The sequence below is a fragment of the Podarcis tiliguerta genome (assembly GCF_965153285.1).
Source record: "Podarcis tiliguerta genome assembly, chromosome: 9".
Lineage (NCBI taxonomy): Eukaryota > Metazoa > Chordata > Lepidosauria > Squamata > Lacertidae > Podarcis > Podarcis tiliguerta.
The window spans coordinates 74,231,051-74,257,629 of NC_139542.1; the positions used below are offsets into that span (position 1 = coordinate 74,231,051).

Consider the following 26,579-nt stretch of genomic DNA (forward strand, 5'->3'; position numbering starts at 1 on the left):
TGCTAACCCAGAAATATTACCTCGGGTTAAGAACTTTGCTTCAGGATGAGAACAGAAATTGTGCTCCAGCGGCGCAGTGGTAGCAGGAGGCCCCATTAGCTAAAGTGGTGCTTCAGGTTAAGAACAGTTTCAGGTTAAGAACGGACCTCTGGAACGAATTAAGTACTTAACCTGAGGTACCACTGTAGTTGATTTATTAAAAAATCATATTAGGCCAAAACCTTTATGAAGCCAATGAAAATGTCACAAAATATTGTGCAAGCTTCCAACGTCTCCAAAATGCTTCATCCAGTTAGGCCAGAGGTTTTCAACCTTTTTTGAGTCCATGGCTCCCTTGACCAACTATCATTCTTTCTCAAGGCACCCCAGGGTGCCACGCCACACTGGTTGAAAACCACTGGGTTGGGCAGTAAGCAAAGCTGGAGGTGAGGAATTTGCTGGTAGGTATAGCCAGATGTTACTGCATCTGGTGAGAATCTTAAGACAGAGAAGAGGAAGCTGACTAACCCAGGATATCATGGCAGAAGTTTCTTTGCACAGGTGCATGCAAACACAGACAAATGGTTCTATATTATTGATAGATTTTTTTTTTAATGACGCCACATGTGAACTGAATTTTCTATTTACTTCTCTCTATAGCAGCACCTCCTTAAGAGAGGTGAACAGTGGAGTAACAAACCATATAACATGTGAGTTACAAAACAATATTTTTAATATGGACAACCACTGTGTGCATAGAATCAATATTAGTTACACATTCTTTGTATGTGAAATGTAGAAAAAATAGAAATACAGTCAGAATTGCACAGCCTTATGACACACAAGAATTTACGCATTTTTGTGATGTGAAAGTTGAATTACTACATGATCTCCAGCTGGGTAAACCCAAAGTAGTTAGAACTTTGTCCCACTGAAATAAATGGTTCAGGCATTTTAAATCAAGTACTTCATCTAAAATAGGTTGCATGTTGAACTGTCTGAATGGTACTCTGAACACATGTACATCACAATCTATCTTTACTAAAATAAAAGATGGATAGCTATTTTTCATTTGCTACTTACATGTGGAACAGCAGATTGTATTTAAGTGAGAGAATGAGACTTAAAGTGCTTTATTATAGGTTTGCTTTTATTCCTAAAAAGATGTCACACACAAACATTGGCAAGAGTGACTTTCTGACATGCTTTTCTTTGGCCTTTATCACATTTGCTTCAAAGTAGCACATTTTTTACCCTCTTGGGGAAGATTTTTTTCATCAGCATATTTTGATTTTGTACAGGTTTTGCTCACTAGTGCAAAATGTAGAAACAAAACAGTAGCCGATTTTTTTGTCAAAACTACACATTTCCTTCTTATTTAAAATTACTTCTTTTTTTTGCAACAGGCAACAGCTAAAGCAATCATTAATTTAAAGCAAGGCTTGTTATATACTTTTGAAGACCCAGTAGCTACTGAGATATTCCTCTGGGTCATGCAAATGCCATGTTTTTTCTCTCTCCAATTTTCTGTCCCTACCCCTAACACAATGAAGCTAGACAAAGGGTCAACAGCAGGCGCAGATGATAAGCTGTGGCAAGAGTGCAGTTTGTTTTCATTAAGCACATTTCAGTTTGTCTACGGGAGGCTAGAAAAGCAGAGCTTTTTTCTTTAGCTCATTTCTTTTCCAAAGTGCAAGTCGTTCAAATTGTTCAATGCTCATTTCGAAGACTTCCTGGAACTGTTCAGGGGACAGGTGACGCTTGAAGAAGAAAAGAAAGAAAAAGCATGTATTATGCTAGAAATAAAAATGTGAAGTTTTGAATCAAATTCACAACATATTTCAGAAACCATTTGCCCCAAAATCATACATTAAAATGTCAAAGAAAATACTTCTCTATTAAATTTGCATTGCATCTTTTTGCCCGCAGCACTCAAAGCAACCAACAATCAAAATGAAAATACAGTAAGCCATAAAAAGACAAAGCAAGTAAACAGAAGGACAGGTAGATACCAATCAGGATCAGAAAATAAAATAATAAAACACCAAGTGTGGAGGCTCAAAGCCTGTCCATGGCCTCCATTACCCCATGGTATTTCCACATGACTTATGGAGGATATTCTAGAGCCCTTCGCTTAATCCAGAGGCAGGGACAACTTTGGTTGCTCCAGAAGGGGAGGAACCTCTTTCCCCAACCCAACTAGAAGAGTCCTTCAACTCTGGATCTAGCAATCACTAACTTGCTACTTTCTGTGCCACTCACCTTCCAAATGCCACATCTGCTCAGGAAATTCCAACACATACAATTTAAAAATAAATAAGTAAGTAAATGCATTCCTTACCTCCAGCCTAGTTCTGTCTACATCCTTTGGTAGCTTCACTCGAACTCTGTTTGTTACAATAAGTGTTTCATATGGATAGACCTAATGCAAAGAGAAAGTGTGACACTAGAAAGATGCATCCCTTGTGGAAATTTTTAAAAATGCAAATGGAACATATTTGTATCTATATTTGATGTATTTGATTTTAAAAGGACTAAAGGAGAAAAAGGAATATACTGAACCTTGTTAAGAAGGGCTGATTCTCAACATTCTCTAAGTGTTGTCAACAGCAACCCTTACCTTGTATTCTGCAAGAGACAGGGGAAAAAACTGGCAGGTTAGAGCAGAACTGGCTGTTGCTTATATACTACATTTTGAGAACTGGTTCAAGTATTATTCTGTGGGAGATTTTAGCAGTCAAACCTAACAATGCATATATGCTAGTTAGTATATGAAGGGGTTAAGGACCACAGAGTTCTAGATCACTAGAGTAGGCTCAATGATGTCACGCCCCCTCCTTCTCCTGAGAGTGAAGGCTTGTTTCCTGTTCCTATTTCTCTCCCTCCATCCCTCTCACACTGCAAGCAATGGAGGCAGACACGTCTCAAGTTAGCTCTCTGCCTCAGACATGTGTCAGCGGCTGCTTTGCTGCATTTTTCTACCCAAGAACATTTTCCTGTATTTTATTGCTGTTGCATAAAGAAAGTGTGCCTGTGACCTTGGATTAAATAAGTAAAGCACTTTTAAACTTGCTTCAGAGTGTGGTCTGTTTCACGGAGGGTAGAAGAGGTTGAATAGCCTATTCCTATGTTTCATTAATCAGCCTAATGATAAGATTTAAACTCTGCTACCGCGGCTCTTTATGTACTAGTCCCGTTGTTTTTAAAAGCAGGCACTAGCTGTTTTTCCTTTGTTAGCTATCCCACACATGTGGGTCTGCAGAGTATTAAATATATCCTCTTCCCTACACCCATCAACTTCTCCCTGTCGACTGCCATCAAAAAAGTTTACTGTGTGGAGTCAGACCATGTAGAAGCTGCAAGCTCCAAAATACAGTGGCCAAGTTACCAGCTGGGGTTCCCCTCACACCACACATAAGCCCAACCCCTGTTTTGAAACAGCTGAATTGGTCAAGACGCTCATGTTGGTGTTTAAGGCCCTGAATGTCATAGGCCCCAAATACCTGAAATATTGCGTCCTTCCCAAGGACCCCTCAGGTGTTAGGAGTGGCAGATCTGCCACGCTCAGAAGCTTAGGTGGTGGCGGCAGTCCCTAAACTGTGGAACTCTCGCCTCTTCTTTATGCAATACTCATTGAATGCGAAAGACACGTGAGGTGTACATTTTCAGGACCCACCTTAGTTTTGTGATTACGTTTTAAACTGTTTTTGTGTTTTATTTTAAAATTCTGTTTTAGTTGTTGTAACCTACCCTGGGACCTTAGGGTGAAAGGCAAGTAATAAACTAAGATGATGATATAGCACTCCTTATCATATGCTTCAACAAGTAATATATATTTAGTGCAGGCACGTCATATAATAACACTAACATATCCTTAATGGCTGTTATGTTGGCATGTTTTGTACAAATGGGAAAGGGTGGGCTAAAACACATTCAGTATTACCACCTAGAAGAGGAGGTTTGTGTGATGCTCTCATGATGGCCCTAATGCCTGATCCAGTAGTTTTCAACCTTTTAGACCTGGGACTGGGTTTTAGCTGAAGAAGTAATTTGGAGACCCACTTCCTCATTTTTAGCTTTCATCTGTGTGACCCACGTTGGGTCAGACTTCAATTCAGTAGCAGGTCCCAACCCACCAGCTGAAAACCAGTGAAATCTCAACCATCCCTGAGGTTGTGAAATCACTATAGCCGCACACCCCGCTGACCTCTCTGACCCAAACCTTAAGATTATACGTCGTAAAAGCAATTATGCTGGTAATCTGATGCTAAGTTTGCAACTCCTGCCCACTGATGCAAATGCATTAAATATGAAATCCATTCTACATTGTGCAAAGCAGCCTGAAGTTTGTTTGTTATTAGTGGTATGCAGAGAGAGTTCTGAGGTTGCCAATTGCTCAGTTCTGGTGAGTGCTTGAAGGTTATGCAGTCTTAGCACAACTCATACGGAGAACAGCGGTTTGAGATCCCTCCCTCCCTGACCCCCCTTCCTTTGAAAGGCAGAAATGGGACAGTTTTGGGGTATACCTCTCTTTCCCCAAGTAGAATCCTGGTCGGTGTCATACTGGGCCATATCTGCAGCCTAGGACCGAAAGAAAAACGGTGTTTTGTAAATTAATTCAATAAATAATAAAGTATAATGCAGAAAAATGCCATCTATAGCATGCACTCTTTAATATAACACTTTACCTGTGATGGGAAAGTGACAAGTCAGCGGCAACATGCATATGGATAGGGATATGATGAAACTTTTTGAAGTGGTCTATAAATATCTATAACCACCATAAAAACAATAGCGATTTTACTAAAGCCAATTTTTAGTTTGGAATTCTTTAGGCATACGAATTATCTTGCAGCTTTATTACTGAAACTAGGTGTGGTTCAAACCTTGTATTTCAAGGTGCTGTTTTTTCTTGAGGTATCTGACAATGGTTGTGTGAAATATCTCTGTCCAAAGGGGCCTGTCATTAATTATTTCACTGAAGTAACAATCCTATCAGGTTGCATCTTATACACACTTAGCTAAGCTGAGCTTTTTTGGGCTTAATTCTGAGTAGTCATAAATACGATTTCACTGTTAATCATCTTACTGAAGTAATGCTCCATTATTTACTTTTATTAATGTCAAGCTCACATTTAAGCTAATGCAATTCACTTCACTTTCTCATTTTATTTTTACACTTAGCTTGAAAGAGAGCCTATTCTAATGTTTCCTCATAAGTACAGGCAACCTCCGATTTGCGAGGGGGTTGCGTTCCAGGTCATTGTGTGTGACGGTGGAGCGAACATAAGTTTGCGCTGCCCCGTTATGCTCCCGCCCCCTTTTCTGGTCAAACATCAAACGGTTGCTGCCTGTAATTCTGCTTATGAATTTTATTGGGGTGATTATTTTCCTTCCTTTAAAGAAACAATGTCAAATTTACATATTATGAATCATGATAAACACATTCATCAGATTTAAAGTGTCTCTATGTTCTTAAAAGGGACGTGGGTGGCGCTGTGGGTTGAACCACTGAGCCTAGGACTTGCTGATCAGAAGGTTGGCGGTTCGAATCCCCAGGACGGGGTGAGCTCCCGTTGCTCGGTCCCTGCTCCTGCCAACCTAGCAGTTTGAAAGCACGTCAAAGTGCAAGTAGATAAATAGGTACCACTCTGGCGGGAAGGTAAACGGCGTTTCCGTGCGCTACTCTGGTTTGCCAGAAGCGGCTTAGTCATGCTGGCCACATGACCAATAAAGCGAGATGAGCGCCGCAACCCCAGAGTCGGCCATGACTGGACCTAATGGTCAGGGGTCCCTTTACCTTTACCTTTATGTTCTTAAAAAAGAAAATAACCAGCCATGGTGGTACCACATCAAATGAGGAGGGCTTTTTAACCCTTTCCCCCAAGTTGAGAGAGAAACAGAGAAAGGAGTAGTGGAAGAATACATCTGTTTGGAGATAGCCTTAAAGAGGAACAGAAGTCTATGGAGCTGGTAGCCAAATATATTTACCCACAGAAAAAAATCAGAACATACAGAAGTAAAAATCACATTTCCCACCTGAGGACAGCTCTTAAAGTTGTGATCAAGCCACCTGACAGCTGGCCCTTTCTGCAAAAGCAGATCCAGGGCCTCTCCAGACACATGTCTTATTGCAGGTATTTGCAACAACAAACATTTTCAGTGCAGATTTGTACTGATTTCCCCTCCTGATACATAAATGTTCTTCAATACTCTTGCAACTTTGAACTGTGCTGTCCTCCTTTGACTCCTCCCCATAGCTGTCAACTTTTCCCTTTTCTGGCGAGGAATCCTATTCAGAATAAGGGAATTTCCCTTAAAAAAGGGAAACGTTGACAGCTATGCTCCTCCCAGGCCACTGCTTACGTTCCCTCCATGTTCCCACCACTGCCTTTTCCAGCAGTGGACCCTCACCCTGCTCACACAAGCAAAGCCACTGGAACTGGAAAAAAGATCAGGAATTTTATCTCCTTCCCCACACTTTTTATTTAAGCGCAGAATGTTTGCGCTGTGCCACCGTGCCAGCACTATACTCTCACTCTTAACAGGCTGTGATTGCTGTGCTCAGCTTCACAAAAATGTCATCATCACGAAGCGTACGTGTGAGTGGCTGCACTGAAGAACTGATTTCAATTTGGCACATTGCCGTGGTGGCAAAGTGCATCAAAGGTGACAGTAGAAAAACAACAACAGGAATATTTCTAGTGTGGAACTTTTGAGGCATTGCTACTTTTGGCATGTGACCATCTTAAAAGTTTTAGAGTCACAAATGAACTTGAATGCTAGAGCACATTTGAGCACTGCCGGGAACACAAAGAATCCTGAATACACAATTAAAAAAAGAAGTCTAGAGCCCCTGCCCCTCATCAACTGTCAGTTGGCCCAACCCACGCCTTCAAGGGGCCAGATGAAATTCAGCAAGAGGCTGAATCTGCCCTCATGCCATAGATTACTCACCCCTTATGCCAGATCAGGCTAACAAACAGCCTGACCTGGCGCAAGCTAGATGGTTCATCAGCCTAACCCCATATGACATTGTATTTGCACTTAAGACATTTTTATGTCTACCTACATGGTGTAACCCATTCTTTCCATAGTCAGGAAGAGAAGCAGATTTGGAATATGGAAATCCTACAAAAGAGACAGAAGATATATCTTTTTAAAATGCATTGTCTGATATATGCATAGCTCAATAAGCAAGAGGTTGCCTCAATAATTTTAAGTTGTAGTGTAGAAAATAGACAGGTCTCGTCAAATGTATCAAAATGGAGGCAGAATCTGCCACATCCACTCTTGAGTTTCTGTGTATAAATGCAGCTGCTTTTATGTTATACATTATTTTATAGGACAACAAGCTAACATATTTCATGAAGGCTGAGCAGATATAAGGATTATATCCATTAGACTTCTTCCAGTCTGAAATTGAGGGCTGAATTTCCATAAAATGTCTGTATTATACTCAAAAATGAGGGAAGGAGCAGGGATAAAAGAAAACCGCCCGGCCCTGCAGAGTGCCTCAACTTCTACAGAACATTTTGGGGTCATGTGGCGTTTTCCAGATACTCCCTTTGATGTTCTAGGTTGGGCACATTTAGAAGTATAGAAAAACCTTTCCATTTGGGTTGGCGATTGATGGCCAGTCAGTTAAACAAAATATATTTTTGATGCACTTTGAAGCTTTCACATGCATTCATTTAATCTAATTCTTGCTTGGAAATTTTGTGGGTGTGTTTATATTGTAATCTGCTCTGGCCTCTGGCAGTGAAATGAGACAAATCCCTCCCTCCACAAGAAAATGAAGAGGTATGAGTGGCTCAGAGAAGCCAAGTGGTAAAACTGGCTCAGCTGTGAAGATTTAGAACTGAATGAAATTTCTAAGGCTAAAGGAAACACTGAACAGTATTTCAATTCAGAGAAGTGTTCAGAATCAAAAGCAACTCATCGTGGGTGTTAAATAAAATGTCAAATTTCAGTGGGTATAGATACAATTCCAGATGCAACAGAAAACAGAAAGCAGCCATCAGCGAGCATTGAGGCCTCTCGGTCCAGAAGTACCTAGTGCTAAGACCTTAAGTGCTGAACAGTGTGATTACATCTAGGATCCTGTGAACATTAAAAAATAATTATTATTGAAGATTTTATTGGTTTACCAAAGTACATGCCTTGTATATTTTTTCAGGTTTAAGAATCTTTTTTGCATTTGAAGTGAAACATTAGTGTTGTACACAGAATAAAGTTGAGGAAGAAGAAGCGGGGAAGAGGGATAGTAATACTTGGTGTGTATGTGGGGTTTTATGTCAGCGTCACTTGGGTAGGTTCTTTTTCTATTCCTTTATTATATTTCCTAGGTAGTGAGAGAGGTTGCTGGGGGCCCAGGGAATGGTTGGTTTGCATGTGGGGAGGCGGGTTGTTGGGTCAAGTTAGCCATATTAATTTGTATGCTGCTGGTGGGTTCTTGCTGTGATATCCTGTGCACATTTTAATTCTGTATGAATCACTTCTGAATAAACAAGGGTAGAATCAGATTGCCAAATTAGTTTCAGCGGGACTTAGCTAATTCTCTCTGGGTTGTACCCAGAATGTTATGATGGCAAGAGCTTCTCTGCAGATCATTTGGGATTTTATGAGAGCTAGATGGCAAGCTGCAAAAATATGTAAACACAACATTTATTTATTTAATTAAACACCCAGAAAAATACTTTCATTGGAACTAGAATTTAGTTGCATTTTAGGTAAACACTTTGAACAACTGGACCACAAGACTATATTGGCAAAATAATGCTATTATGGGATTCAGAATGGTTCCTGCTATAGCTCTTGTCACAGGGCTGCTGGAATGGTTCTGGCTTGATATAAGGGCCCAATTCTCCAAATTGTTAGGGGCATATTGAATCCTGATTCTGTTTTCTGCAGCATTGGCTACCTTGCCCAGTTTGGTGCCATCTGCAAATTGGATGACCATCCCCTCAATTCCTTCATCCATGTCACTTATAAAGACAATGAAGAAGAAGAGGCCCAGGACAGACTCTGCAGCACCCTTGGTGTCTTCCGCAAGCTTTACCAGTAACTCAGAAGGAGCAGCTCATAGTGTTGGGGTGCTTTTGGATCCATCTTTGTCATTAGAGCCCCTGGTGACATCTGTGCTTAGAAGTGCCTAGTTTAGGCTGGGAAGACACTGTGGCCAGGATAGCCTTACTACTGTTGCCACATCTGCTAGTAACCTCCCAGATGGACTACTGCAATATGCTCTATGTGGGGCTGCCCCTGAGGTTGGCCCAGAAGTTGCACCTAGTAGAAAATGCAATGGCTTGAATGATCAGTCGGGCAAACTATAGGAGTTATGCCTGCTTTATATATTGCGGTGGGGGTGCAATATGGATAGTACAGATTTACAAATATGTATAACAGGGACAAGTGTTCATTCTATCTTTACTTTCCAGTAAGACACTTTGCAATGAAATATTTTAGGAAATGTTGGCAAATCTTGAAAATGCTATTATTTAAGTGGCCCGAAGTTTTTGGACACTTGCTTTCACGGATCACTAGTCATTATTCTTCCATATTAAATGGATCCCTCTATCGATAAATGGGCGGTTAAGGGTGTGCAAACACTGCACCTTCTCTGCCAGTATGAATGCAATATATGGTGGCTCTTCCAGTATGGTGGCTCTTCCAGTATGGTGGCATTAGTTTGAGCCTCAATAAAATATACAGCTTTCAGCTGTCTTCTTACAGACCACCCAGGTGCCTTCTAGATATTTTGGACTCCAATCCCCATCCATCTCAGGGATTACGCAAGTTGTACTCCAACAATAGCAGGAAGGCACCAGGTTGCAGAGGGCTGCCATACAGACCCTCCTAAGTCTCACGCCCTACATCTTTGGCTGAATGTTGATGGGAGACCTGAAACCTCCCACAATGTGCTTTCCATTGCACTTTTTGAAGCGACTGTGAATACAGGTGAAACAGCTGAAGTTCAATGCCATCACTTGTAGGTGATTTCTGGTGAAAAACTCCATGCCCCACTACAGCTGTGTTAATGCAATAATCTCAGTAACTGTCACCAACCTGCTTCAGTAAAAGGTTAAAGATGTGCCCACTGATCATATATTTTTGTATCTCATTGCTATTCAACTCCCACCTTACAATTTTCTTACGATTTCACTTCATGGATCTTATGAAGTGGGCTTGAGCAACAAGCAATTATAAATCTGCCAGTCGTTAATGTGCCCACATGACTCTTTTGATTGTGTTAATCAGGTCTCCGTCAATTTACTTTACCAGATACGAAGGGGGTGGGAACTTCCAGTACTTACGTAAGTAGGTACTGTTTGCGTTACTGTGCAAACGCTGAAGCTCTCTGTCGGTTCCAGGACTTTGTGGGAGTGACTGAGTATCCAGATCTGGAGAGTTAGTTCTGGCATCCACCTCCCCTTTCAAAGTCAGCCAACTTGATTTCAGCTGAGAAGAACAAATCCCAGCATTAAAATGAGACGCTTTCCCGAAAATTCATGTAGGGAGGAATTGACCGTGTGAAAGATGAAAGTAAAATCAAGTTTTATCATTATTTTGAAACCATTTGTATCAGCAAGAAAGTATTTCACCACTGAGATGCTAAGAAGGATGGAATTCCTGTTGCTGCCTTACTGCTTTTCAATTTCAGTAAGATTTCAGGCTATGAATATGAGCAACCTACCAAAAGAGGAAGTAAGGAGTAGCAAATCTGACAAGCTGCCTTCATGTCGGGGGGGGGGGGGTGTCAGGGTTTAACATGCCTTAAACCAACATCAGCAGCATGCCAGGCCCATTTACAGCCGACTCTGAATGTTTATTGCGAAGATAAAATGCTTCCTCCCTCCCAGTCCAAGTGCTCAAAAAACCTGACCAGTCTTACAAGCAGCACTGTCATTCAGTTTTTAAAAAATCAATTATCAGAGGTTTCAGTGATTATTCAATTATTTTGTGCATGCATAAAATCAGGTGATGAAAAATGAATTATTCAGAGCAAGCACTCTTAGTATCATGGCACCCTCTGCACCTTTAAAGGTCAGGCACCTTTAATATTTGCATGAAATGAGAGATTATGCATTGACCCCCTGTAATTTACCCCAGGCAACTACACTGTTATATGAAGGCTAATAAAGTACCTATGTAGCTCGATCAAAGGCCTAGCCACACCAGTGGCCTAAAAAATCAAGTCCTGAAAATGATGAAGGGCAAGATGCCGGAGATTCTGCTTACTGTGGTGTGGAATCATTTAGTGCCAAAGTGCCTATCTGGGTTCTTCTTAAGAATACGGAGCAATAAAACAAACTGAAATCTCACTACAGTGTTTTGCGTAAACTGAGTGTCAATCTGTGTGAGATAACAAAGCTGGTGGATGAGTTTCTCACCTTCTGCTCACCCAGGAAAGAGAAAGAGACCTTGCTCCCTATCCCTGCCTTCTGGCAAGTGCTGGCGACTCTGAAGAGGGGTGAGGAGCCAACCTTTCACCTCATGTCAGGCTGGGACATGCACAGAAGTGGCCAAAGAAAATCTCAGCGCTTCTGGGTGCTGCCCAGCCCAGCGTGAGGCCAACTTTAACCCTCAAGAGGAAGCACAGCATAGCTTGCTCATCTTGTGCTGTGCCAGGGAGAACTCAAAAACGGTAAGCATTTGTCTTGAGTCTCTCCCCCCCCCCCCCGGCAACATATACCAACTTGACTTGATGACATGAATAAATGTGCCTGGTTTGTGAAGTCTGGTGCAGCTGCCTGAAGAGCAGAGCAAGGGAGCTTTCAATACCTCTGAGCTTGACTTGCTGCATCGAAGATAATGCCTGGTTCATTTAGGACATTAATTTTAATGAACTGGTTTGTTTAATGAAGCAGCCCTACTTATAAGGTATCTGGGTGTGGTGACATTACCACCTAATACCCCTAATACATTTTGAAAGTTTTCCTCAAAGTGGCTTACCAGTTTTTCATTTTCTATGCCTGCCTGCCTACCTATATGAATCTACACCCCGACACCTTGGCTGACACAAAATGCAAAAGGAAATACTGAGTCAGCCACATTGTTATACTGACACCAGCCAGGATAAAATGCCACCTTCTGGATCATGCAACATACTCTTGGCTGGGTGATGTGCTGATAGGACAATTGTGTGGATAATCCGCAAGTGGAACAAGTTCCACGTCATCTATACTTCTAGGAGTCTGTTTAATTCTTGAACCAGACACTCAAAAATGTATCTGGACTTGAAAAAAGCTATAGTGCAAAAATGTGGAGAGCTTCACCAAGGGCTTAATTATTATAATTTGTATTTCTTTCCATTGCTAATAGTTTTCATAGCCTAGATTCATTAGCACTGGGTGTTATTTTGGGCTGCGGTCAGAAACCTTTGGAACCACTTCAATGGAGGAGTTCTGCTGATTTCAGTTAGACCATTCTGCTGGATGCGATTCGATTGATCACAGATATTTAATTAAATTTCTTGCCACTTCAAAGCAAACGATAAAACAAAAAGATCAGGAGGGCATATTGCTTTTTAAGCACCATTTCAAAAACTGTCCCCATGCAGTAGGAAACTATCATTCTGATGCCTTCAAAATTTACCTTCCTGCTGTCTTGATCACAACTACTGCTGTCATCATCTGATTTTCTTGACGCTAGACAATAAAAAGAATTTCCAGAGTAAAAATAGCATTTTGGTTTGCTTGTTTTTTAAAGTGTAATCTGCAAACAACAACAGCTTATATAAACAAACCTGCAAAAAGAGGGTTATGAAATGCTACATTTGTCAGTAATTATGAAATTAATATGAGGGCCGGTGTACTAGCAAGCATCCAGGCCTTGTTTTTATAGAGATGAGGGAGACATCCGTGGCTAAATAAACTGAGCTGCTTCCCCCCTATTGGTAAGAAGCTTGGCCTATTCATGAGTCATAACCAAATTCACCCTTCATAGCACCACATCCCCCAATTCTCTTCCATGTACCCAGTCCTTCCCCAAGCACTTCATCTGTTTCCATTTGCAGCCAAAGCTAGACAGTTGGCTTACACTGGGTGACATCTAGAAATAAATGAAGTATGTGTAGCATAAATTAAACGATTGTTTCACTTTTCCCACCAAGTGGCAGGAATCTCAAGGTGGCTTCCCTGTTGATTATTGGAGGCTTGTGGTACCTTTTGGAATAAACTATTATTTAGAAATGTGCAGTTTGTGCAGGGTGGGGTGGGGAAGGAGAGAGAAAACAGACAAATCCTATCCATTAAAAACAAAGCAGCTGTTTTTCAGGAGCCAGGACGTAGCTGAAGAAGGCAAACCTAAGTGTGGTATCTAATGGCAGTCAAGGTTTAAAATCCTGCATTTCCAGCTCTCAGCTGCATATTGTAGGTGTAAATTGCATATATGTGGAAGCAGGGAAATCTCCCAGGAGATGTATGCTTAGACATAGCCTAAATGGAGCACATCAGACTTGATGAACTCAATGGGACTACTTGTGAATAAATATGCACAGTTGCACATCTCCATGCTAAAAGACACATGAAACATGGTATCTTTTTCTATCATATCTTTCTAGTCATTCTATAGAAAATCTGTTGCTATGGCCACAAACTCTATTTTTTGTTAGGTGGACCAGTATTCATAATCTCATTAGAGTTAACCTCATAAATAACACTGCGGAGCACATGGTGAGGAAAGTCTTGCAGTGTTTTATCCCCACAAATACTGTCTAACGATCGATCGCACAAATAAATGTCAGTAAGTTTAAAGTCCTCCTTGAATCAGCATGAGATCTAATGGAATAATTGTCCAGTCCATGTTGCAGCTTTACCGTGGAAGTAATTCCACATTAAATAACACAGACAAGTCTCTTTGTACAATACATAGCTGAAATGCTTGGAAAATTCAGCCTAGCAGGAAATAATTCCTGGAAATGCCACATGACTGGATCAAATGGTTATTTTTGTGACACCAGGAGCTGGAACTAACCAAAACAAATTGAGAATCTAGCATATGGCTTATCTTAAGCCTTAAATTCAGCACAAAAGAATTAAGCAGAACTCTCATCTCAAGGTGAAATCATTGCTGCCCCCACTCTTCATGCGACAGGAGATGAACTCCTATGGACTCCCAGGGCAGATTTTGTAGTAGAGGAAGAAAACGAAAAGCTTTATAGAGCATTTGAAAAGAGAGTCTGTGCCTCCCAACTCCACAGGTAGTAAATGTTTTGAAAGACAAAGTACATTCACATGCTGAATTCTAAACTAATTTTCACAATCCTAAAACTTGCTTAATGTAAAATAAAAGATGGAGAGTCTTAGTTACGTAAAGCAGGCCAGGGAGACATCAATACCCAGTCTTTCGGAAGTTTCTCATTCTGGTTTTAAAATGTAGCTGCACTGTTAGTGAAAGAATCTTTTTTTGCTGCCCTATTCTCCTGCCCCCAAGTTCTGTTGAAAGGTTTTTAAAGTTGGCACTGCATTTGCTAGCTTTGATTCTTAGAAGATTTGTGCAACTTGTTTTGGGATTTATTCAGAACAAATGACTGTTTCCATGGATCTTTACAGAAAAATGGACTTTGTTTTCTTCAACAAGACATATTTTAGGTCTAATGGAGCTAGCTTTTCAGGTCTCTGTTTACATACAAATAACTCCATGTACTCAGTGTTCCTTTTGTGCTTTGAGACAGCCATCTGGTCTGCATATTTGTTTCCTGTGAATGAATTTTCTCTCTCTAGTAAATATGGCGGTTAACTCATGTATGTAAATATGAAGCATTATTGCTATTATTTATTAAATTTATATATGACCCTTCATCCCTTGTGAGAAAGGCCAGCCGTCAGGGCTGATGAGACTTGTAGCCAAACAACATCTGGGGACCCAAGGTTGAGAAAGACTACTCTAGAGTCAATGGTCAAGGAATAAAACACAATTCTGAGGCAGCTAGAAATTGCTATCAGGTCCATCAGGGCTACAATAAATTATTGGCTTGTGTAGAACTGCTGGTTTCTCTGAAACATGCTGCTTGTTCCATCTCTGACCTCAAGACTTCAGTTCTGTCTGTTACGTGATTCTGTACCTGCTGTGTTCCCCTCTCCCTGAAATGACACTAAATCCTCTATGGGAAGGAATTAGACAGGAAAAAGTCAGAATAGGAAGATTAAATGTTCCTACCCCAGTTGTACTTTCCCAAGTAAATTAGCAGGTCCCACCCCCACGATTTCCACCATGGCTGCTTTGAAATAACAGCAGGAGATACAGATCATGCCATGTTTACCTGAGCTCTAATTCGCCAGCAACATCCTTCTCTGTTGACATGATCTGGGTTGATTCAAAACTGACAGCATGTCATAACCACAACTCTGGAAGACTATGCTCACAATAACTGGAATACTCAAAAGCAGATGTGATGCGATGCGATGGAAATGTCTCATAACATGTCATCTAATCCAGTTTCATAAACATACTGCAATGGATTCTTATCCTTTTATGACAATGCATGATTTAGCCATCTTGAGTGGATCCAGTTCATTCAGCTAACAGTAAAGAACAAATTCCCACAACTGATTAACTGTTTCCTGTGGTAACTGCATTGGGGGCTGAACCGCTCTTGTTCTGTGTTACAGAAATGCAGGGTTGGTTTCAGACTTAATAATGCTTAGAGTAAACCCACTGAAACCAATGGGCTCTAAGCTAGTCATTAATTTCAAGGGGTTTACTTGAAGCATGATTAAGCCTGGATCCAAGCCACCAACTCTAAAATAAAGAATGTGTCTTCACTTCCCTCATTTTTAAAAGCTGTCTTCATTTTCCAGAGGTTTAGCAAATGCTTTGAATCTGCCCTATATCCTTCCCTATGTCTTTCAGCCACGTGTGTGCCCTACACTTGGGATTAATATTTAGATCACACTAACCTCCTTACAATAATTTATTGTGTGCTATAGCAAAATATATAAACACTTTTATGTCTCCAACAATAAAGCCTTGTTGGCATTCGTCTGTCTTGAGAGACAATGAAGTGCGTCTCTGGGGGTGAAGTCAAAACACTCCATTGATGTGAGCTCCCCAGCATACAAGCCCGAGCAGTGTGCATGGAAGTCCTGGGCTGCCCAGATTACAAGACTCCCCTCTCTGCCTCGCAGGGGGGAAAGGAAAGCAATGCGTTTGGAAACAGGTTGGCTGCAGGAGTTGCCGGAAGGAGGCATACAAGGTGCCATCCAACTGCCCTAGGGACTCCACTCAGATTTGTGTAGGGTTTGCTCCTTAGCCTTTTCTCCTCCTGAAGATATCCCACAAAGCAGGAAAGCTTTTGCAGAGTTTTCCTTTTCCTAGATGGGCTACCTTCCTAGGCTGACAGGCCCCATCTGCCCCTCACTTCCTTTTACAGTATGAGCAGAAACCGCCTTCTTGACTGTTGGACCCCCTCTTGGTCTTGTCTGCTCTATCTGCTAGAGCCTGTCTTCACCTGCAGGGGAACTCCCTAACTCACCGAGGGTTGGAGACCCATCAGCTTCCCCATCTGGTTTAGCTGACCAGTTGAAGCCGTTTCTCAGGGTGCAGCTGCTGTCACATGCTGACAGCTCCTAGGAGCCTCAGGTGAGAGCTGAGTGCAGGGTGGGAACCAAAGGTGGAGCATGACATGTCCCTACACCAGAGGGACTAACCATCCCCTAATGCTCCCTAAACCACAGGGCAAATATCATGTAATTAGCCTTCTCTAGTATTTATTAGTTTTCAGATAACTGAACAGAAGCACAGACTTTTATTTTCTTAGCACAATACACCTGCCTTGTATCTGTACGAATCCTGACAGATAGGTCACCAATGTGAATCTTCAGAATACCACATTATTATGTAAGGACAGGCTAAGAAGAAAATGGGGCGGAAGCAAACAGTGAGTGACCTCACTGGGATGTGTGGCTTATATGCAAGATTTATCTGTGTCACACAAGGCAAAAATCTAGCATGCAAGAAAAGGTGGTGAATAATGCAGAATTCAACAACTGATTAATGCATTTTGATGTTTGCCTCATAACTACAATGAATTTGCATTTTGGTAGAGAGTCTAAATATTCACGGAGCGCCACCAATATTTTTCTACTTTAGTTAGAAATGCTGCTGACATCTCTGTCTTTCCAAATCTGATGGTTCCAAGCCACTAATCCATTGAACTTGAAAGATAATACATTGTTATCTTTTGCACTATATGTATCTTCATATGTACCTGAGACATGCTCCCCCTTCGTGTGCATGATTGATTTTGGAATAATCTGATGTGCATCTTTCCTGGTCAAAGTTACCAATTAGCTCCACAAGATCCATTACAGCTTCACGAGATCCACAAAAACAACGGGTTGTCCTGAGGCACAGGAACAACAAAAACATCCTTTCATCACCTTCCTATTAGGGGCTCCAGGGCTTGGAGAAGGACTTTGTGACCTGACTGAGAGGCCTGCCTGAGGAAGTTATCCAAAACCCCGTGTGACCATCACTGGGACCAGTGGTGCGGCATTTGTCTCTGAATAGGCCATATAATGAACCCAGCTTCCAGCAGTGATCAGGATACTTAAGTTGGAGGCTATGGTCTCACCGGCTATGCCAGGTTCCTGAGTGGTGATCAAAGGCAGCCTCAGGTTCCCTCACGGTGCTTTGATGGGCCAGAGGATCCGAGTGCCTCCCACGCTACCGAACCAAGCCCAAGAGCACAGGAAATGCACCAGGAAGAAAGCACATGGAACACAGGGGAAGTGCCCATCTTTAGGCCAGAGGCCGGGCCTGGTTCTCCACAAGGCAGCCAAGCCTAGAAGAGGCAGCCTGGAGGAGAGATGCTTAAGAGGCCTCCATTCACTTTCAAGTTGCTTGCTAGCACCTCTCCATAATGCTGCCCTGTCACGATTCCAGCTCACAGCCTTACCTCTAACAACTGACTTCCAGGACCCTGAGCTGGAGAACAACATCACCCTGTTTCAGATGCAAAGGCAGGGGGAGTGGTGAGCACCATGGCATCCAGCTCTGCCTTTGGCCTAGGCTCACTTGTCCCAGTAACTGAAATAAAGCTATATATGTACCTTCCCTGCCAGCACACATTCATCTCTTTGAGCATCTGCAAAAGAGCTACTGAAGTGGATCTGACCTGGCCTGACCCTGACCCTTTCCTTGTCACCTTGTTTCAGCCTCTCGACGGTTTTGTCAACAGCAGCATTTGTTGACAGTCATTTCCCCAATTCTTCTCACTTCTTCATGCGTGCCACATGATTTATTTGTTTTTTTACACTTTAATCCCCATTAAGATGTTTGAAGATGTTTCCAGGCAAACCCCAAACTGCATTCTGTAGCAGAGAATTGCTAAGAATTAGCAGCAGAAACAGGATACCTCATACAGGAATTAAAAGGCAATTTAGGGTGCCATGACTGTAAAATATTTTACAGCAGGAACTGTTAAGAGAAAAGAGGGAAATATAAGCCAACGATCTAGGTGAATCCCACTAACAATGTACTGTACTGTTTTGCAAAAAGCACAAACTAACAAAAAACCACCCTTGGAGGCGTAGGACACAATAGTGATGGATCTTTGGGAGACCAGCACCAGTGTCCAAGATTGCCCAGTAACAAAGAAATAAGATCCCGTCTGCCTGGACATACATTCATGCAACCGGAATAGTGATAGGAACAAATGAGCAGAGAGTGGTGGGACACACTCAGAGGTAAACATGCATAAGGAGGGAAAAGGACCTGGCTAGACCACACGGCAGCAGAGAAAAGCAGACTGTACCATGCTGTCTGTAGATAGGGGGTTTCCTATAGATGTTATCTTTTATTCCAGTGTCTGAGAAGAAGGAAAGAAAAAGAAGAAGACCCAAACAGTAAGCAAGCGGTTGAAATATGCTTCCTCTTTATCAAATACCTCCACCACCACCCCAGATATCGAGTAATGTATTGCTTAATTTTGAGCATATAAATAAATGAGACATTAGCATTGGCTTGGTTCCTAACTTGTTGCTGTGTTCATGGAAGGAGATTTGCACTCCTCAAAGGACTCCGTGTATACAGATTTCCTGACCATGGAGCAAAAAGTTAGGAATCAACTCAGCAACATATTTATTTATACGTGTGACCTTTCTGCAGTGTACTTAAGATGGCTGAGCAATGAATGCTCAATTCTTTCATCTTTCTTTTTATGATAAAATGCATTTTTAAAAAATGTGGCTGAAATGTTCCCATATTCCTAATGTGGCTAAAGCCTTGTTCAGCTGTTAAACCTCACATGTAAAACCAAGATGTGAACAGACTCACCCTCAACGTCATACAGACCGTGCATACAACATGAATATCTGCAGGGAGGTATCACGCGAAAGCTTCTGTCTGGATTGTTCAGACTTCCAGATTGTATGGAAAGTATACACAATGCAATGTAAATATCTGGGAGACATGTCATCTGATATACTTTTGTAAGAGTTACTCATTCCTTTAAGAGAATTTAAAAGATTTAGCTATCTTTATGGTATCCAGTTCAGCCAGCCAGCATTAACATATAAATTACCAGCTCTGATCAATTTTTTCCAAACTTTTTTTTGCAGTAGCTCTAAGTCCTTAAAAAAAAGTTTGTCAGAGTCCTAAGTGATTGAGGGTTCCAGATGCCTCCCAGCTGATGTTCATGCTATATGTGAGGATGTGAGAGGGAGGTGCTACTCCTGTGCATTTGGCATGAGACGGATTAGTCAACGCAGCTCCATCTCTGCTCATGCGATGGTTTTACACACAAGTATAAGGCCTGAACAGGGCTTGGGGCTAAACTAGATGTGATGCATGAGATCTGATTGTTTTCTGTGTTTAAAGGTTGCCATGTCAGGCCCAGTTTGAAGTATTAAAGGCCAAACTAGAGATTATTTGAGCTCTCCCAACCAGAGATCTCCCAAAATTCTTTTCACTTTGTTCTTTGTAGGAAGCAAAGCGAGTGTGACTTAAATCAGGGAAGCTACGTGGTAAGAAAAGGTATCCCAGTGCTGCTGCCCCAATAAAAATTGGATTCCAGATGCTTGCAAGCAAAGGAAAAGATGGCTTGGATAGCAAAGGAAAATATTCCAGTTTGGCTCTTAATTTGATGGCCTAGAAAATTGTTGTTAATAGATGGAAATTAAGATTTGTATATTAGGCATAAAATGCAATTAAGTGTAGCATTAAATATTTTTGGTTTATATAAAAATAAAATTTGTTTGTCTATTGTTTATACACGCAAGCATTACAGATGATGGCAATTAAAGATTAGGACAAAGCAATGAATGCCTACCTGGGACATGGAAATGTCTAGGTGCTTGCTGATATAGCGATGATGAAGATTTGCTGTCTGAGCACATGGATAAGCTTGGAGTGCTTCGACCACTTTCACTGCCTCCAAGAGGAAGAGCAAAACAAAAACAAAAAGCATATAAAACAAAAAAATGGCAAGCAAAATAGAGATAAATTCAAGCATAAAAGAAAAGCTTTTTCAAATGACTTCTTAATCCAACATTTTCTTTAAAAAAAAAACCAACAATGGCTTAGGAAGCCCCAAATTATTTCAAACATCCCAGCAGCTTCTGATTCTGTAAGTATCTGCAATACTGCACTATGGCTCAAATCTTAAAACCTATATAGGAAAGTATTTAAGATTTTGTACTTGTTAACAACTATGCTATGCAGAAGGGTAGGAAATGGCTTCACTAAAAGTTTAGCCCAACATCATTTGCACCACATACAGATCTTATCATCAGAGTTGCATCCTCTCCCAAAACGTCCTGGGGTGGACCATATCAGCCCCCATGAATGTATGAAGCTAGCTGAGGGACAACTATTCAAACTAGTGGTGGCTCCCTAAACTCTCAAAGAAGGAGCTAGTCTGGGTCAAACATCTCGGAAGTAAGGGCTTGTCCACACTTTCATTTGACCTGAGTTTTCACTGGATTCTAGATCAGTTTCTTATCCCTGCTCTGAACCCACTTGATCCAGTTAAAGCTGCAGCATAATTGCTGAGGTGAAGAAATTCCTTACTGAGCTGCAGAGCAAATTCACAAAGCATCAGTGAAGCCTTTACTGAAGCTGGTAATGCATGCAGGAGGCAAAGCTATCAGTGCTTATTAGAGTAAGAAGGAAGATACAGTGGTGCCCCGCAAGACGAATGCCTCGCAAGACGGAAAACCCGCTAGACGAAAGGATTTTCCGTTTTTCAATGCGCTTCGCAGGACGAATTTCTCTATGGGCTTGCTTTGCAAGACGAAAATGTCTTGCGATTCTTGAGGGGTTTTTTTGCTCCCCACCCCCTTTTTCTAAGGCGCTAAGCTACTAATAGCCTTTTAGCAGCTAATCAGCTAATCCCTTAAGTCTTTAATAGCCGCTAATAGCCGCTAAACCACTAATAGCGCTAATCCGCTAATAGGGTTGCTTTGCAAGACGAAAAAACCGCTAGACGAAGAGACTCACGGAACGGATTAATTTCGTCTTGCGAGGCACCACTGTACATTAAGAAATAACTGGACAAGGTTATCGTGTAAAACCCTGAGAGCACTACAGATTGAATGATTAGCTCCCATTATATTAAGCCTTCGCCTTTTTCGATGAGCTCCCAGCTTTCCCCTCTTACCTCTCTTTTTTCTAGCCCCCACCCCTAAATCCTGGCCCCACTCACCTTTATGTACGACAGGTAGTTTTATAGGGGCTTCCTACTTGCCTTCTCGCCTAGGATTATTTTATATGGATTTCGCTTTCCCTCCTATGTTTTCGCTTTACTTTTTATTTTCAGTTTTAGCCATAGTCACCTTAGATTTGTGACATGTACGCTTCTTAGGTTTGTTACAAATTCCTTCCTGTTTATTATGTAAAAAAGGAATGCATTTTTAAAGTAAATTTTATTAACACTGTCTTAACTGAAACAGTGGGTTTATTCTCTGCAAAATATTTTGTCTGCATTTTGATATTGCTTTATGCTTGGCACCAGACATGATATTTTTCTCTTTTTAACGGTTCAGATTGAAAGGCCTCTCTTGTGACATTTGTTTTGAATTCTTTGAACTTGAAGTAAACAGACACGTGTAAATATATCAAAAATTGTCTCATTTCCACATATTGTCCCTCCATCTCCTTGCAGTTAATTAACTGCTTTTTCATAGAATAGTACAATATTACAGTTTTGGAAACAATGTAATGAACAGCTACACCCCAACAACTTTATTTACAAAACTGGAATTTTCTTATGTCACAGCTTTTGGGGGAACTGCTTTCAGTATGGGAAATCCAGTTCACAGAAAGTGTCATGACACACATAGCTACAGGCTAGATTTGCTAAAGCAAATCTTCAGAGTGTGGGGACACAGCTTTGCTGATGTAACTGGTCATAAATTCTACTTTGTCTCCCCTATAATCCCCTCTCAACCCTCTGATTTCCATACTATTTTATGTGTGTGTTGTATTATCAAGTCACGGATATATAATGCCATATTCCAGGTATTATGATGTAAAATGTATTATTTATTATATATACATTCATGTCAGAGCTGGCTCCGGGTCCCAGCTCACCAAGGACCAACGCTAGCCGGTAGTACAGTATCAAAGTCTTTATTGAAGAATAGTCTCCATTTACAAATCTCAGCGTCCCAGCTCTACGTCTGAGCTCTAGACCGGCGAAGCTCTATCTGGATCTCCGCCCCCTGTGCACCAGCTTAAAACTCTAATCTTACTCCACCTCCTCCTTCTCTCTCTCTTCCTCTGGGTCTTACTACCCCCCGGGGTCTCTTCCCTCCTGGACTCTTCTGACGCAGAGCTGGACCCCTCTGACTCCTCCCCCTCTCTTCGGCGTGCTTTAGGACCTGGCTCCCTACCCGGGCTGCCCACCTTGCCGCCCTCCTGTACATTTGAACTTGGCGCGCGCGCGCGTTTAACTTTCCTGATGACCGTTTCCTCGCTCCCTGACGAGGGTGTGGCCACTCCTGCTTCACGCTCTCCCTCTGCCTGCGCGCTCCCTGATCCCGATGCCTTGGACTCCTCCCCCCTACTGCACTCTGGGGGGGAAGCTGGTCCGGATTTCCAGCTGTTACTCTCTGAGTCCCCTCTGGCCCCTTCTTCCCGAGGTGTCCCCCTTGCCCTGACCATGGGGGCCCCTTTCTGTGAATCCTCCGAGTCACTGGAGAGACTCAGAGACCTCGGACTACTGTCGCCGCTGACATTTCCTTCCGACTCCTCCCCCTCGCTCTCCGTTTCTTCCCTCTCCTGTGACTCTGCTCCTGAACCCCTGACATCCATCCCCCCCTCGAAGCCCCCCCTTCCCCCCTCCCCTTCCTCCGGCGGGGGTGCTGGGTGCTCCGTCGTTGTGGGGGTGAATGGTGGATACAGTTCGTCCCCCGTGGCGTGCATCCAGTTAGAGAAATCCGGCTCGTCCTCCATGTCTTCGCCGACCTCGTTCTCCTCTGCTTCCATCTCCGTGCCGCCATGCTCGAACCCAACGTCCTCCCCCATCACGTCCATGTCCCTCTCACCCTCGTTCCCCTCTGGGTCCGTTCCCTGCCAAGGGCCCCTCAGCCACCTCTCCTCTCCTCGATTGTCCCACCAAAACGAGCGGTCTGAGGCAAACCCCGAGGGCGAGCCCTCCGGTGAACGTGTTTCTAATGCTGGTTCTTCGTCCGATGTGAATCCCTGGAACGTGCTGGTAGAAAGCGTGGGTGTGAAAAGCCAGTCGTCGAAATACTCGGCTGGCATGGGCCTGTGTGGGAACAAGGCATGAAACTCCTCTTTGAGGAGAGGCTCGTCCAGGGCATAGTCCGGCACCCAACTGTTGGCGCTGGCCGGGGTACCTTCCCTTGCGAGAAAATATTCTACTCCCTCCTCCCCCCATCTCGAGTCCAAAATCTCTGTGACCTGGTTGATGGGTTCCCTTCTTGGCGACTCCCTCCTTGGGGGGGCCTCCCTATACGGGTCTGGTGCCGTGCCCTGCGCCTGAAATCGGTGAGGTGCTTTGTAGGGCGTGAGCACCGACCTATGGAATACTGGGTGCATTCTGGATCCTTCCGGAAGTGTCAACCGGAAGGCCACCGGATTGATCTGTGCTTCAACTCGGTAAGGTCCTAGTTGCTTATGTCCAAGTTTCTTCTTAGCTAAAGATCTGGTCGGCACTGCGTGGGCCGCTAACCACACCCAGTCTCCCACCTGTATGTCTTCACCAACCCTCCTGTGCTTGTCAGCCTGCAGTTTGTATGCGTGCTTTGCAAGCTCTAATTGCCTCCTAAGCTGATCGTGGACTTCCTGCAATTCCGCCGCCAAGACTTCCGCTGCCTGTGGCTCCCCCTCCCCCAGTTTCTCTAATCCCGGGAAGGTTCTGGGATGCCTCCCGTTGTTGGCGAAGAACGGCGTCACCCCTGTGGACACGTGCTTCGTGTTGTTGTAAGCGAACTCAGCGAGTGGCAGGTAGTCCACCCATGTCGTCGGCTGTTGATTTGCATAGCATCTCAGGTACTGCTGCATGATGGCGTTGACGCGCTCCGCTTGTCCGTTGGTCTGCGGGTGTCTCGCCGACGCTAGGTTGATCTTGACGTTCAGGAAACCCATCAGCTTCTGCCAGAAGCTCGAAATGAACTGGCGCCCCCTGTCGGACAAGATAGACCGTGGCAGTCCGTGCACCCTGAAGACGTGGTCTATGAACAGTTTGGCGGTCTGTTCTGCCGTGGCCACCTTCGCGCACGGAATGAAGTGGGCCATTTTAGTGAACATGTCCACCACCACTAGCACTGCCGTTTTACCCCTCGAGCTGGGTAAATCCGTGACAAAGTCCAGTGCCACCCTCTCCCACGGTTCGCTCGGGGTCTGCAGCGGTTCGAGCAGTCCTGCCGGAGGTTTGTGCACTGACTTGGCCCTTTGGCAAGTGTCGCACCTCGAGACGTACTCCGCGACTTCCCCCCTCATCTTGGGCCACCAGAAATCTCTGGCAACGAGTTCCGCCGTCTTCTCCTTGCCGAAGTGCCCGGCGGTTGGCGCGTCGTGCAACTGCTGCAGTACTTTCGCGCGGAGCTCATCTCCCGGTACATAGAGTGCTCCTCTGCGGATGAGCAATCCGTCCCTTATTTGGAACTCGTCGTTTTTCACCGTGCCCTTGCGCACCTCCTCCATCTTGGCTAGAGCGAAGGAGTCCTCCTGCAGTGCTCGACGGACCGCTTCCAGGTCCACGGTTGCGGAAGCGCACGCCCACGCTTTCTGGGCGAAAATGTGCTTGGCCGCTGCTGGCGCCGCTTCTTCGAGGTATTGCGGCTTTCTGGACAGTGCATCTGCCATGATGTTGTTGTCGCCTGGGATGTATTCTATCCTGAAGTCGAAATCCGCAAAGAACTCCGCCCATCTGATGTGCCGCTGGTTCAGGAACCTTGCCGTGCGCCAGTACTCCAAGTTCTTATGATCCGTGCGAACCTGCACAGTGTGTTTGGCCCCGATGAGGAAGTGCCGCCACGCCTTGAATGCTGCATGAATGGCCAGCAACTCCCTGTCCCAGATGGTGTAGTTCTGCTCTGACTTGCTGAGCTTCCTAGAGTAGAAGGCACACGGTCTCCAGTCCCCATGCGGGTCCTCCTGCAACAGTACGGCGCCCACGGCTCTGTCTGAGGCGTCCGTCTCAACCCTCAGCGGTTTGCTGGGATTCACATGCAGTAGCTGCCCTTCGGACGAGAAGAGACGCTTGAGGTTCTGGAAGGACTGCTCCGCTTGCTCCGTCCAGATGAACTTCTTCTTCTTGGAGCTGAGCGTGTCGGTAATGGCCGCTGTCTGCATCGCGAACCCCTTGATGAATTTGCGGTAAAAGTTGGCGAACCCCACAAACCGCTGGACCTCCTTCCGATTGCGCGGGCTCTTCCAATCCAACACCGCGCGAACCTTGGCGCTGTCCATGGCGAGCCCCTTGTCCGACAGCTTGTAGCCCAGGAAATCCACCTCCTTCCTGTCGAACTGGCACTTCTCCAGCTTTGCGTACAGCCGATGCTCCTGCAGTCGCTGCAGAACCTCCTTGACGTCCCCCTCGTGGGTCTCCTCAGATTCTGAGAATATCAGGATGTCGTCCAAGAAGCAGACGCATTTCTTGTAGAGAAGACCCGCCAGGACGTGATGCATGAACGCTTGAAAACAGTGGGCGCCATTTTGTAAACCGAAGGGCATAACTCTATATTCATATGTGCCCAGGGGCGTGAACATGGCAGTCTTCCACTCGTCCCCCTCCCGTATGCGGATCAGGTTGTACGCCCCTCTCAGATCCAACTTTGTAAAAACGCGTCCTTTCCTCACAGTTGCAAGCAGGTCATCTATTTTGGGCATTGGAAAGGCTGTGGGCTTGGTCTTTGAATTTAAGAGCCTGAAATCCACTACAAGTCTTTTTTGGGGCGTGTCCTTTTTCTTCACAAAGAATACAGGACTGCCCCCCGCTGCTTTCGACTCCCGGATGAAACCGCGCTTTAAGTTGAGGTCTATGAACTCCTTGAGCTCCTGCAGCTCGTCTTCAGACATGGAATACAGTTTCCCGGCTGGCAGCGTCGCCCCTGGCAGGAGGTCAATCTGGCAGTCATAGGGCCTGTGGGGAGGCAGCTTGTCTGCTTCCTTCTCGCAGAAAACCT

The 26,579-nt window shown here is 43.8% G+C and overlaps 2 protein-coding genes across 17 annotated transcripts in view; one reads left to right on the top strand and one right to left on the bottom strand.

Annotated features, from left to right (window-relative positions):
• The window catches only part of SH3TC1 (SH3 domain and tetratricopeptide repeats 1), a 120,497-nt gene that overhangs the window by 10,464 nt on the left and 83,454 nt on the right, over window positions 1–26,579 (top strand). The window lies entirely within an intron of this gene.
• The window catches only part of ABLIM2 (actin binding LIM protein family member 2), a 66,738-nt gene that overhangs the window by 5,273 nt on the left and 34,886 nt on the right, over window positions 1–26,579 (bottom strand). For 2 of the 16 annotated variants that reach the window (XR_014501968.1, XR_014501970.1), the window contains 8 exons: window positions 20,255–20,356; window positions 18,740–18,793; window positions 12,577–12,629; window positions 10,296–10,440; window positions 7,052–7,110; window positions 4,506–4,560; window positions 2,321–2,401; window positions 575–1,739 (listed from right to left, as the gene is read on the bottom strand). Coding sequence is in view for 2 of the 16 variants with exons in the window: in XM_083399021.1 (XP_083255147.1) it covers window positions 1,626–1,739; window positions 2,321–2,401; window positions 2,600–2,607; window positions 4,506–4,560; window positions 7,052–7,110; window positions 10,296–10,440; window positions 12,577–12,629; window positions 18,740–18,793; window positions 20,255–20,356 (671 nt within the window). In the remaining 14 variants the exon portion in view is untranslated. Of the gene's footprint in view, window positions 1–574; window positions 1,740–2,320; window positions 2,402–2,541; window positions 2,608–4,505; window positions 5,447–5,785; window positions 7,111–10,295; window positions 10,441–12,576; window positions 12,630–18,699; window positions 18,794–20,254; window positions 20,357–26,579 lie in introns of those variants that run through there. The other 14 variants (XR_014501974.1, XR_014501979.1, XR_014501976.1 and 11 more) reach the window with 10 other exon arrangements.